The following is a 13,638-nucleotide window of genomic DNA, read 5'->3' on the forward strand; positions in this document are numbered from 1 at the left end:
GGTGACCATGAATCTGGGGAGGCCTTGACTCACTGCAGCTGCAGAGCTTCCCCTTCCCCTTCTAGGAGAGTGGTTCTAAGCCTGCCTGACATCTCCCTTCCTGTCCCAACAGAGAGCTCTGAAGAGGAAGATGCCCCATCCTTTGCACCTTCTAGCTCAGTTGATGGCAATAACACGGACTCTGAATTTGAGAAAGGCCTGAAGCTCAAGGCTAAGAATCCAGAGCCACAGAAAACTGTGACTCCCGTCAAGGATGAGTATGAGTTTGATGAGGACGATGAGCAGGACAGGGTTCCTCCCGTAGATGACAAACACCTGCTAAAGAAGGATTACAGGAAAGAAACCAAGTCTAACAGTTTCATTTCAATACCCAAAATGGAAGTAAAGAGTTATACGAAAAATAACACAATTGCACCAAAGAAAGCAGCGCATCGCATCTTGTCAGACACATCAGATGAGGAGGACCTGAGTGTCTCTATGGGGGCAGGAGAGAAGCTGAGACTCTCGGCGCACACAGTACTACCCAGCAGTAAGGTGCGAGAGCCTTCTAATTCCAGGCAGCAGAAGGAGAAAACAAAGATGAAAAAGAAGCGGAAGAAAGAAGCAAAGGGCAAAGAGGTTCGGTTTGGGAAAAGGAGCGATAAGTTCTGTTCCTCTGAGTCAGAGAGCGAGTCCTCGGAGAGTGATGACGAGGACAGAGACTCTGTGGGGAGCTCAGGCTGCCTCAAGGGGTCCCCTCTGGTGCTGAAGGACCCCTCCCTGTTCAGCTCACTCTCCGCCTCCTCCACCTCATCCCACGGCAGCACTGCGGCCCAGAAACATAGCGCCAACCACGCTGACCAGCACGCCAAGCACTGGCGCACAGACAACTGGAAAGCGGTCTCCTCCCCCGCCTGGTCCGAGGTAAGCTCCCTGTCAGACTCCTCGAGGACGGGCCTGACCAGCGAGTCCGACTGCTCCTCCGACGGCTCCAGCGTGGAGTCACTGAAGCCCGCCAGGAGGAAGCAGGAGCACCGCAAGCGGGTCGGGCTGCAGAGCGCGCCGCCAGAAAAGAGAAGCGCCTTTCACCCCAGCACTGATGGCGCCGTCCCCAAGCTGGACAAGGAGGGGAAGATCATCAAAAAACACAAGACCAAACACAAACACAAAAACAAGGAGAAGGGGCAGTGCCCAGTCAGCCAGGAGCTGAAGCTGAAGAGCTTCACGTACGAGTACGAGGACACCAAGCAGAAGTCAGACAAGGCCATCCTCTTGGACAACGACATTTCCACCGAAAGTAAGCTAAAAGTGTTGAGGCACGACAGAGACCACTTCAAGAAAGAAGAGAGACTCGGCAAGATGAAGTCAGAGGAGAAAGAATGGCTCTTTAAAGATGAGCTCCTTAAGGTCTCCAAGGACGAGAAGTCACTGAAGCGAGCGAAAGACATGAGCAGAGACGTGGGCCGAGCTTTCCGGGAGGAGCGGGAGCGGGTCATCAAAGCAGAGAGGGAGAGGCCCACGAAGGAGGAGAGACTGCGACTGTACAAAGAGGAGAGGAAAAAAAGGCCCAAAGACCGGCCCTGCAAGCTAGAGAAGAAAAACGACGCGAAAGAGGACAAAATTCCTAAGGAGAAGGAGAAGACTTTCAAAGACGATAAAGAGAAGCTCAAGAAGGAAAGAGTGTACAGGGAAGACAGCGCATTCGATGACTACTGTAGCAAAAGTCAGTTTCTGGAGAGCGAGGACACCAAGTTCAGCCTTTCTGACGACCAGCAGGAGAGGTGGTTTTCTGACCTGTCTGACTCCTCCTTTGATTTCAAAGGGGAGGACAGCTGGGACTCCCCAGTGACGGACTACAGGGACATCAAGAGCGACTCTGTGGCCAAACTTATCTTGGAAACAGTGAAAGAAGACAGCAAGGAGAAGAAGCGGGATAGCAAAGCCCGGGAGAGGCGAGACTTCAGAGACTCTTTCTTCCGGAAGAAAGACCGGGACTATTTAGACAAGAACTCTGAGAAGAGGAGAGACCCACTGGACAAGCATAGGAGCCTCCCCAGCTATCTCTCCGAGAAAGACAAGAAGAGAAGAGAGCCCGCTGAAGGAGCGCGGGACAGGAGAGAAGCCGTGGAGGGCGCCCGGGAGCGGAAGGACAGCCGCGCGCGGCCCGAGGAGGCGCCCCGGGAGGACCTGAAGGAGTGCGGCTGTGAGGGCGCCTTCAAGGACAAGCCGGACTGCGACCTCAAGAGCCTGGAGTCCTGGGAGCGGCACCACACAGCACGGGAGAAGGAGAAGAAGGAGAAGGCGAGGGCAGAGAAACACAAAGACAAGTCCAGTGACAGAGACAAGAGCGAGAAATCTGTCCTTGAGAGATGTCAGAAGGACAAAGAATTCGACAAATGTTTTAAAGAGAAGAAGGATTGCAAGGACAAGCACAAAGACTTGCACAGCAAAGACAAGGACAGAAAAGCGTCTCTTGACCAAGCCAGAGAGAAGAAGGACAAGACGTTCCCCGGAATCATCTCTGAAGACTTCTCTGAAAAAAAAGATGAGAAGAAGGGGAAAGAGAAGAGCTGGTACATCGCAGACATATTCACGGACGAAAGCGAAGATGACAAGGAGGAGTACCCGGCCAGCGGGCTCAAGGTCGGAGAGGCCTGCGATGCGCAGCGGGCTGATGGCCTCCAGGAGAAGGAAGACGGGAGAGAGCCGCACGCCTCGGACAGGCACAGGAAGTCCTCCTCTGACCGGCAGCATCCAGAGAAACCCAGAGACAAGGAGGCCAAAGAGAGGAGGAAGGACAGAGGGGCTGCTGAGGGGGGGAAAGACAAGAAGGAAAAGGCCTTCGAGAAACACAGAGAGAAGAAGGACAGAGAGTGTGCGGAAAAGTACAAGGACAGGAAAGACCGGGCTCTGCTCGACCCTGCCCAAGAGAAGAGAAACAAGCAGAAGCCGCCCGAAAAGGTGGAGAGGAAGCACTCTGTGGAAGACAAGGCCAAGGGCAAGCACAAGGAGCGGCTGGAGAAGGAGCACTCCAAGGAGAGGAAGGCTTCTCGGGGCGCTGAGCTGGAGAAGAGCTTGCTGGAGAAGCTGGAGGAGGACGCGCTGCATGAGTACCGAGAAGACTCCAATGACAAGATCAGCGAGGCCTCGTCCAGCAGCTTCACTGACCGAGGCCCGGAGCCTGGCCTGGGCGCCCTCCTGGAGGTGTCCTTCTCGGAGCCGCCTGAGGACAAGGCCAGGGAGAGCACTTGCCTCGCCGAGAAGCTGAGGGAGAAAGAGCGGCACCGGCACTCCTCCTCCTCCTCCTCCAAGAAGAGCCACGACCGCGAGCGGGCCAAGAAGGACAAGGCGGAAAAGAAAGAGAAGAGCGATGACCACAAGGACAGCAGCAGCAGGAAGGACTCCAGCCAGTACGAGAAGGACTTCCTGGACGGGGAGGCCTATGGGCTTGCCTACGCCACAAAGGCCGACGCCGAGGACGAGCTGGAGAAGGCCATTGAGTTGTTCCCGGCTGAAAAGCGAGAGAGAAATGATTCCGAAAGAGAACCGCCCAAGAAAATAGAAAAGGAACTAAAACCCTATGGGTCTAGTGCCCTCAGCACCCTAAGGGAGAAGAAGAAGAGGGAGAAACACAGGGACAGGTGGCGAGAGGACAAGGAGAAGCACAGGGACAGGCACGCGGACGGGCCCCTGCGGCACCACAGGGACGAGGCCCGGCCCGCCACCCGGGACAGGGACACCCCAGGCGCCTTCAAGGAGAAGCCCAGGGATGAGAGCCTAAAGCTTGGCGAAGCCAGGCTGAAGGAGAAGTTCCGGGAGAGCACAGAGCGAGAGAAAAGCGAGCCCGCCAAGGTGAGCAACGGGAACGACAAGCTGCCGCCATCCCGAGACCCAGGCAAGAAAGATGCCCGGCCCCGAGAGAAGCTGCTGGGAGACGGCGACCTGATGATGACCAGCTTCGAGAGGATGCTGTCCCAGAAGGACCTGGAGATCGAGGAGCGCCACAAGCGCCACAAGGAGCGCATGAAGCAGATGGAGAAGATGAGGCACCGGTCTGGAGACCCCAAGCTCAGGGAGAAAACAAAGTCAGCAGATGACGGGCGGAAGAAGAGTCTGGACCTTCCTCCCAAGAAACCTCTGGGGCTGGACCCTCCCTTCAAAGAAAAGAAGCTCAAGGACTCGACGCCCACACCGCCTGCCACCGTGGAAAGCAAGCCCCCCACTGGGCCAGGTGCAGAGTCCAAAGACTGGTTGGCGGGGCCACCTCTGAAGGAGGTCTTGCCCGCCTCACCCCGGCCTGAGCAGAGTCGGCCTGCTGGGCTGCCCACCCCCAGCTCGGTGGTGTCGTGCCCCAGCTATGAGGAGGTGATGCACACACCCAGGACCCCTTCCTGCAGCGCTGACGACTACCCTGACCTGGTGTTCGACTGTGCCGACTCCCAGCACTCGATGCCTGTCTCCACCACATCCACCAGCGCCTGCTCCCCACCTTTCTTTGACAGGTTCTCTGTGGCCTCCAGTGGGGTTTCAGAAAACCCGGGCCAGACGCCCACCAGGCCAGTGTCCACAAGCCTATATCGCTCCATCTCCGTGGATATCAGGAGAACCCCTGAGGAGGAATTCAGCGTTGGGGACAAGCTGTTCAGGCAGCAGAGTGTCCCCGCGGCATCTAGTTTTGATTCTCCAGTCCAGCATTTGCTGGAGGACAAGGCCCCTCTGCCACCCGTCCCAACAGAGAAGTTTGCCTGCCTGTCCCCGGACTACTACTCCCCAGACTATGGTGTCCCCTCACCCAAGGTGGACACTCTGCACTGCCCACCTGCGGTCGTCGGCACTAACCCCTCCCCTGACGGCGTATTCTCCAGCTTGCCGGCCAAGTCGTCCCCTTCCCCCGGAGGCGAGCTGTTGGCCCCAGCCATTGAAGGATCCCTCCCCCCAGACCTGGCCCTTCCTTTGGATGCCACGGAGGACCAGCAGGCCACAGCTGCCATCATCCCCCCAGAACCCAATTACCTGGAGCCCCTGGACGAGGGCCCCTTCAGCACCGTCATCACAGAGGAGCCCGTTGAGTGGGCCCATCCCACCCCAGAGCAGGCCCTTTCTTCTACCTTAATCTCCAGTGCCTCCGAGAACCCTGTCAGCTGGCCTGTGGGCTCTGACCTTCTGCTAAAGTCTCCACAGAGGTTCCCAGAGTCCCCGAAACATTTTTGCCCTGCAGAGTCCCTCCACACCACCACCCCAGGGTCCTTCAGCACCACGGAGTCCTCGTACCCCATCTCTCCTGTCCCCTACCCTCTTCCAGCAGCTGAGCCCAGCCTGGAGGAAGTCAGAGATGACGGGGTGAGTACAATCTCAGTCACGATCTCTGCCACAGAGGGAGCGGCTCCTTACACTGCTCCTGCCCGGCTGGAGTCCTTCTTCAGCAATTGCAAGTCGCTTCCGGACGCACCCCTTGACGCAGCACCCGAGCCCACGTGTGTCCCCGTCACCCAGGTGGAGGCTCTGGGGCCCCTAGAGAGCAGCTTCCTGGACAGCAGTCACAACTTGTCTGCCCTGGGCCAGGTGGAGCCCGTGCCCTGGCATGATGCCTTTGCCAGCCCCGAGGATGACCTGGACCTGGGGCCCTTCTCGCTGCCAGATCTCCCTCTGCAGGCTAAAGATGCTTCAGATGGTGAAACAGAGCCTGTGGGAGGAAGTCCCGCCCCTCCACAAGAGAGCCCTTTGGCAGCCTCCGTGGCGGTCAGTGGTGGGGATGTCTGTGCCTCGGTGGCTGAGGGACAGCCAGCGCTGCCTCCTGACCCGGCCTCCCCCTCACTCCCCACTGAGCCCGAGCCCTCAGAGGAACCAAAGTTGGATGTGGTTCTAGAAACCACAGTGGAAGCCGAAACTGTGGCAGATGAGCAGGCCCCCGAAGACTTGGACTCCAGCTCAGCCCCTGCACCTGGCCCCCCTGAACAGCAGCTCTTGGGGGACAGAGACGATGAGGCCGAGGCTGAAGACCCCTCCAGCATTCCCCACTGTGCACCTGATGGCCCCACCACGGACAGCGCAACACAGGAACAGGACAGTGCAGAGGCCACTCACGTGCCTACCCTAGCAGAAGGGCCTCCAGGCAGTGTCCAGCCAGAAGCCACAGACCCGGAGCCCAAACCCACAGTTGAAGTCCCAAAGGCCCCCAAGGTGGAGGAGGTCCCCCAGCGCATGACCAGGAACCGGGCCCAGATGCTGGCCAGCCAGAGCAAGCAGGGCACAACCCCTACAGAGAAGGAGCCCGCCCCTGCACCTACCCCCACCTCCAGAGCCAAGGGCCGGGCCTCTGAGGAGGAGGACGCCCAGGCCCAGCACCCCCGCAAGCGCCGCTTCCAGCGCTCCAGCCAGCAGCTGCAGCAGCAGCTGAACACGTCCACGCAGCAGACGAGGGAGGTCATCCAGCAGACCCTGGCTGCCATCGTAGACGCCATCAAGCTGGACGACATCGAACCCTATCACAGTGACAGGTCCAACCCGTACTTCGAGTACCTTCAGATCAGAAAGAAGATCGAGGAGAAGCGCAAGATTCTCTGCTACATCACCCCCCAGGCGCCCCAGTGCTACGCGGAGTACGTCACCTACACTGGGTCCTACTTGCTGGACGGCAAGCCGCTCAGCAAGCTGCACATCCCTGTGGTGAGTGTCCCAGTGTCTTCCTGCACAGGAGCATCGGGGACAGGGCTGTGGGGCTGCTGGCATCAAATGGAGCTCCCAGGGACGTGCCAGCGGCCTGTGGGGTCAGGAGAGCCACTGGTGCACCTCGCTGTCAGCTGAGGGCCGGTGCCTCTGTGGTTACCGGCACCCCAGCCCTTGGTCCCAGACACTCTCTGAAGGCGAGATACCGGGCCTCAGCACTGCCCCTGTGCTCCCTGCCTATTCGCCTGGTGGGTCACGCCCACACAGTGCCCCTCTTTCTTGCTGTTCACCGTCTTCTTGATTCCCTTGTCAGTGAAAGGCCCCCTCTCGCGTGCCCCTCCTGCTTGCCTGCTCGGGCTGCTAGGACACCAGCTGCTGCTTCGCCTGGCCAGCCTGTCTTCGTACCTAACCTCCCTCCTCCCCTGGGCCTCTCAGGCTGGGTCCTCACAGCACACCAGACCCAACCCGCACCCTGAGCCTCCGCCAGGTCCCTCATCTTCAGCTGCCTCATGAGAAGGGGTTCTGACACATCTGGACTGGTAGCACGCCCTGTCAGCAGGGCCCCACTCCACCTACTTCCCAGACAAACCGCTTCCTCCTTGTCCTCTGGGATCTTCTCGGCTCCCTGCTTGGTGCCCGCGTTCCTTCAGGGCCTCTCCCCTCACTCTGCACAGCCGACAGACTGTGGCCGGCTCACCTGCTGTTTCTCAGCCCAGATGGCGGCTGTTGAGCAAGGCTTGTCAGGATTGGCGTTTTTCTTTTGGGGGCACAGACATTCTGACCTCAGGTTGCATGAGGCAGGAGGCCAGAGAGGGACTCTCAGTCCTGAGAAGGACCTGCACGCCTTTGCCACATCGCACCGGGCAGCTCCAGACTGGCGACTACCCAACTTCTGAGAGAGGGTGGGCTTGGAGTGTGGGCATCTGCTGGGAGTGCTTCCTGGAAACGGGTTCCAAAGGGTGAGATCTTAGGCCATGGTGGAGCAGCCCTCTCTCCTGGGGCATCTAGGGCACAGCCAGTATGAGCCCAGCCAGAGGCCCAGGTCCTTCCCTGGCCAGGCCTCTGACCACAGTGGTGTGGTTCACTGCATTCGGAAAAATCTGGCCTAAGATTTCTGTTCATTAACGTTTTTTGGACTTTGTTTTGAGAAAACAGCAACATGGCTGCTATAGAAAATGTGGAAAATAAAGGAGAAAAGCTCCCTCAAGCCCTGTCACTCAGCTAACCATTCGTTCCCTTGGTGTTCTGTGTCTCCTGAGGTCCTGCAGACCCATGGATGAAGCAGGCAGGGGTTGGGCTGGCATGTCCAGGTCCCTCAGCCTGCTGGGCTTTTTACCAGGCCAGCAACTGCAGGAGCCACGAGCCTCCTCCTGCAGCCCGGCTCCAGGTCTTTTGCCTCCTGTCAAGATGGGGCTGCACTAAGTGCTGTGTGCACATATGTCGCTGTCACTGTGAAGTCCACCGTCAAATGAGACTGGCACATCCGAGTGGGCTGGGAAGGAGGAACACAAATGCACACACGGACCTTTCAGCCCTACACTCCTTAGAAGCAGCCCAGATAGCCTCCCTGCCCTGAGGAGGCTGCACCTGGTTAGAAGTCTGCTACTTTATCAGGAGCTGGGCACCTAAAGAGACATGATGGGCAGGGTCTGGTGGCTGAACAGCCTAACCAAGTTTAGTTTTGGACTATTTTACAATTAACTGGAAGCTGGGTGTGGTCGCATACGCTTGTAATTCCAGCACTTGGGAGGCTGAGACAGGAGGATCGCACAAGTTCGAAGCCAGCCTCAGCTACTTAGTGAGGCTCTCAGCAACTTAGTGAGACCCTGTTTCCAAATAAAAATATAAAATAGGTCTGGGAGTATAGCCTGGAGGTAGAAAGCCTCTGGGTTCCACCCCCAGTAACAACACACACACACACACACACACACACACACACACACACACACTTTAACTGGAAAGTTCAAAGCTCAGAGCAGTGGAGAGTTTGCAGGAGCCCTCCAGGTGCCAGCCACAGGGTAGGTATATGGCTTAGTCAAGGGTGGGGTCTGTAGCAGGCCTTCTGTCCCATCTTCCATGATTCCATGGTATTCTCAGGGCATGCTGATCACCTGTTTGGGGGTAGAATCCCAGTCATGGTGCGGAGTTCTAGATATATCTTCCAGAGCTCTTAGACTGTCCCTCTTCCAGAGGGATGCCCTCCTTTGCCCTACTCCTGCATGCACCTTGCAGCCCCAAGAGGCCCCATCCCATTGAGCCCCCTGCCCAGCCCTATTGCAACCAGGTGGTTCCTTGGTGGCAAGCATGCATGCCTCTGCCCAGGGCCCATGTGCAGTTGCTTTAGAAGGCTGATCCCACCTGCCCTCATCTGTCAAGCACTGCAGAGCCTAGTCTTTCTGTCCTTTCTCCAAGAACAAACCTGTTCGTTGCCTAGGCAGTATGCTAATAGCAGCAGCCTTGGATCTTCTTCCACAGGGCCCAGGTAGGCTGCTCTCCCTCCCAGTAGCCATGCCCAAGAAGTGTTAGTGTGCCATGTTGGAGCAGGAGCCCTCACTGGAGTCCACTGGGCCCTCCACCTTCCACGAGGAGCCACAGACCTTCAGGTGTCCTGCGCCCTGCCTCTCCCTCACTGTTTCCTCGCTGGCTCAGGAGATCTGAGTTTAGGCTTGCTCTTGTTGCGTCTCCACAGCCCACTGAACTCCCTCTCCTTTGCACTTGCAGATAGCGCCCCCTCCCTCCCTGGCAGAGCCCCTGAAAGAGCTGTTCAAGCAGCAAGAGGCCGTGCGGGGAAAGCTGCGTCTGCAGCACAGCATCGAACGGGTAAGAGGAGGCCCAGGCTCGGGGGTCGGCGCCTGCGTGCCTGAGCTCACCCACTCCTCTCCTCCCTAGGAGAAGCTGATCGTGTCCTGTGAGCAGGAGATCCTGCGGGTTCACTGCCGGGCAGCCAGGACCATTGCCAACCAGGCAGTGCCCTTCAGCGCCTGCACAATGCTGCTGGACTCCGAGGTCTACAACATGCCTCTAGAAAGCCAGGTCAGTGGTCCTCCTGGGCCAGGGACACGAGCCCTCTGTCCAGGACAGGGAGGGAGCAGCCACTGCTTGAACTGCACCCTACAGCATAACCTCTGGCCTGTGCTCTCAGACTGCACACGGATGGGGGAGGGGACTTCCCCAGCTCCTCTGTGCACAGTGTGCCCAGCCTCCGGTAGCCCAGAGAGGACGGGGACAGTGAGCAGGCCCTCAGGCCACGGCTCTGGGCCTCAGTGAGTTTGTTTCTAACACTCTTTATTTAATTTTATTTTTTGTGATACTGGGAATGGAAGCCAGGGGCATTGTATCTCTGAGCTACACCCCTAGCCTTTTTTTTCTCTTTTTTTTTTTTTTTTTTTTTTTTTTTTGCAGTGGTGGGGATGGAACCAGGGGCATTCTACCTCCAAACTACACCCCCAACCCTATTTCTTATTCTTTATTTTGAAACAGGGTCTCAATGAGTTATTAATTCCAGCCTTAAATTTGAAGTTCTTCTGTCTCCTAAGCACTGGGATTATAGACATAGGCCACCCAACTGTGACCTTTTTTAGCTTAACTTTTTTAGTCTGTAGCTTAAGGGCCAGAGCTTGTATGGTGGTGGCGATGGGTGGTGGTGGTGGCAGGGCCCTGTGGCCATAGGCTTGGGAGCTCAGTGCCCTTGAGGCTTTTACCTGCCAAGGGCACAGGGTCGTCTGGGCCTAGAGCAGATTGAAGCCTCGGGGTGAAGATGCCGCCACTGCTGCCCTCCAAAGCAGGGCTCACTGCCTTCCCCCACCCCCAGTCCTCAGGGGGCTCAGCCAGGGGCTCCCAGCCTTGAAGAACATCTCTAGGCTTTCTGATTGTGGCTCAGATCTGCCAGGTGTCAGTCTTCTGTGAGTGCTGGCCTGGCGCACCTTCCTTTGGCTGAGATGCTTTGCACCGGTCTTCCCAGAGTATTCTGTCCGCCTTCTGTGCAGTCCCACCTCAGGAGCACAGCCCTGCTCTGTGTGTGCCTGCCAGGCGGCCCCAGAGCCCACCCCTTCACGCTATGCAGGCCATGGCACCAGGTGCTCGGGACAGGCATCCCAGGGAGGGAGGCAGCAAGCCTGCTGTCTGGAGGGAGCTTTCACCTGGCCCGCCCCTAGGATGTGGGTGACCAGTAAACCCACGGGGGTCCAGCTCCGCTGAGTTCTCCCTCCCTGGGTTCCCTGTGTCCTGGTCTGTTTGCAGTCTGTTGGGGTGAAAATAGGTTGTGTGTGGAGTGGTAAGGGCAGGCTCTGCACAGGACAGCAGTGGGAGGCTGACCCTGGCCTAAGTACGCTCGGTTCCTGCCTCAGCTTCTCAAGCCAGGGATGCAGGCCAGGGGCATCCAACCTCCAGGCTACACCCCAGCCCTATTTTTTATTCTTTAGTTTTGAAACAGACTCTCACTAAGTTGCAGTGGGCCTCACTAAGTAGTTGAGGCTGGCCCCAAACCTGTGATCCTTCTGTCTCAGCCTCCCAAGTACCAGAATTACAAGCGTGCGCCACCGCACCTGGCTCAAAAGTCCTTTTTAAAGAAGAAAAATTAGTTCCTAAAGGAAGAAATCTGAACAGATGGGATCACCAGCTTAGCCATGAACCCTCTGCTGTCTTCTTGAGACCAGGGCTGGAGAACCTCCCTCCCCCCTCCCAGCACTCATGGCTCAAGCACAAGGAGGCATGGCACCCTGCAGGAAGCCCGGCTGCCATTGGGGCAGATCCTAAGTGGCCAGTGGGCTGCTCGCAGGACAGGTCCAAGGCTGAGCTGGTGGTACCAGTGCCAGGAAGAGCCTCCCTTGGGGCTCTTACTAAACTGCGGGGAGGGCTGGGCTCTTCCCCTTGGCCCTGAAGGAGTGAACACTGTGGCTCCTCCAGTAAAGGCCAGGAGCACCACCCCCCACACCCCACGTGTGATCTCTTCAGGGTGACGAGAACAAGTCAGTGCGAGATCGGTTCAACGCCCGCCAGTTCATCTCCTGGCTGCAGGACGTGGACGACAAGTATGACCGCATGAAGGTGGGTGCTTGGCTGGGTGGCTGTGGGCCCTCGTGACCCCGAGCCCTGCTCTGCAGGTGCCGAGGCGCAGCGGGTAAGAGGGGCCAGGAGCCAGATCAGCAGCACTGTGAGACCCTGAGAAACCCTGAAAGCAGTCACTTGCCAGTTAGGAAGCAGCACAGAACTGGGGACTGGGCGCCCGTCCTGGGGAGCTAAGCCAGGAAGCTGGCAGGTACTGAAACCCTGTCTCAAAACAGAAGTTGAGGGTGTAACTGGGAGGTAGCCTGTCCCTGGCTCAGTCCTCAGTACCTCAGACAGACAAGACTGATAGAAGTCAGTGTCTGCTCTGGGTACTGGCTCCATGCATGCCGCCCCGTGGGGAGAGGACGTGACTCCAAGTAGCCACAAGTGCGAGGTGTGCAGATGTCAGCCTTGTACTTCTCATGCTGTGGCAGTGTGCTCAGAGCTGCTGGAGCGGAGCAAGGGCAGCAGGCACAGGAACAGTGAGCCGCAAGTTTTATTTCGTTAATGTGAACTTTTACAAACTAGCAAGAAAAGTAAGCATATAATTGATTTTGTGTGATACGCTGCCTCAGAGCTTTTTTTTTTTTTTTTAACTTATTTTTTTTATGGGAGCTTGAAAACAAGGGCATTCTACCTCCAAGCTACATCTCCAGCCTTATTTTGAAACAGTAGTCTCTCCGAGTTTTTGAGGGTCTTGCTGAGTTTCTAGGGCTAGCCTTCAACCTGCAATCCTCCTTATCTTGGTCTCCCAAGTACTGGGATGCTGGGTATGGTGATGCACGCTTACAATCCCAGTACTTGGGAGGCTGAGATAGGAGGATCACGGGTTCAAACCCAGCCTCAGCTGCTTAGCAGGACTCTCAGTAACTTAGACTCCTTTTCAAAATAAAATAGGACTAGGGGTGTAGCTCAGCGGTAAAATGCCCCTGAGGTCAGTCCCTGTACAAAATACAACTTAAGAGATACTGACCAAGACTCATCATTGGAACAATCCAGAGAGTTGGAAACCCAGGGGCTGTCCATCAGACTCAAGCATTTCAGCAGCTCGTGTGTCAGAACTGGCCGGTGTCTGTCTCCAGAATCCCTGTTGAGCAGGACGGCCCCTGAAGTGCACTTTTAGCAATGGCCCAGTTTCTCTGTGAGCTCTTGTGGCCTGAGGAGCTGCTGGGCGCTGGGTGAGCGGGCGGGCGGGTGCAGAATGGCCTGCGTGCAGGTCTGGCCGCGCCCTCACCGAGTCTGCCCGCAGACGTGCCTCCTGATGCGGCAGCAGCACGAGGCGGCGGCCCTCAACGCGGTGCAGAGGATGGAGTGGCAGCTGAAGGCGCAGGAGCTGGACCCCGCCGGGCACAAGTCGCTGTGTGTGAACGAGGTGCCCTCCTTCTACGTGCCCATGGTCGACGTCAACGACGACTTTGTGTTGCTGCCAGCGTGACCCCGCGGGAGTGCGCAGGACACAGGCGAGGGCGGCCCGCGAGCCCGGCGGGAGGAGCCGAGACCACACCTGGCCAGGCCTCCCCTCAGACTGGCGCGGTGCCAGGGGCGGAGGATGCCCCTTTCCAGCCGCGGGCGGGCGGGCGGACACCTCAGCAGGCGGCCGAGGCGGCGGCCCCGCACTGGTGCGGCGGCCCAACCCAGAGACCGGCACCTCGGGCCCCTCTCCCAGCCACCGCAGGCACCAGAGGAGTCGCAGAAGAGTGCGTTTTTAAATTCCCCGCTCCATTCTGATCAACTAAAGGAAACGAACTAAGGCGTCCACCTCGCAGACAGTGGCCTCCTGGCCGGAGGGCAGGTGCACGCCCCCTGCGCCGTCCCCAGACAGGCGGGGGCTCTGGGACGCTGGTGCCAGGGAGGGCCTGGCCGCGCCTGCCTGGCCGCAGAGGGAGCAGCCAGGACTCTCCGATAGTGTTTTTAATGGAGTCAAATCCACGTGGTTTGTATATTTTT

At 57.8% G+C, this 13,638-nt stretch overlaps 1 protein-coding gene across 1 annotated transcript in view; it reads left to right on the forward strand.

Annotated features, from left to right (window-relative positions):
* Nucleotides 1-13,126, forward strand: part of ANKRD11 (ankyrin repeat domain containing 11) — a gene marked incomplete at both ends in the record, with an annotated part of 41,176 nt that extends 28,050 nt beyond the window's left edge. The window contains 5 exons of the mRNA XM_080704650.1: nucleotides 113-6,645; nucleotides 9,367-9,465; nucleotides 9,535-9,678; nucleotides 11,599-11,691; nucleotides 12,941-13,126. Of these exons, the coding sequence (XP_080560776.1) occupies nucleotides 113-6,645; nucleotides 9,367-9,465; nucleotides 9,535-9,678; nucleotides 11,599-11,691; nucleotides 12,941-13,126 (7,055 nt within the window). The remainder of the gene's footprint in view (nucleotides 1-112; nucleotides 6,646-9,366; nucleotides 9,466-9,534; nucleotides 9,679-11,598; nucleotides 11,692-12,940) is intronic.
* Nucleotides 13,127-13,638: the final 512 nt, after the last annotated feature.

This window comes from Muscardinus avellanarius (assembly GCF_963383645.1).
Source record: "Muscardinus avellanarius genome assembly, chromosome: 10".
Classification (NCBI taxonomy): Eukaryota; Metazoa; Chordata; class Mammalia; order Rodentia; family Gliridae; genus Muscardinus; species Muscardinus avellanarius.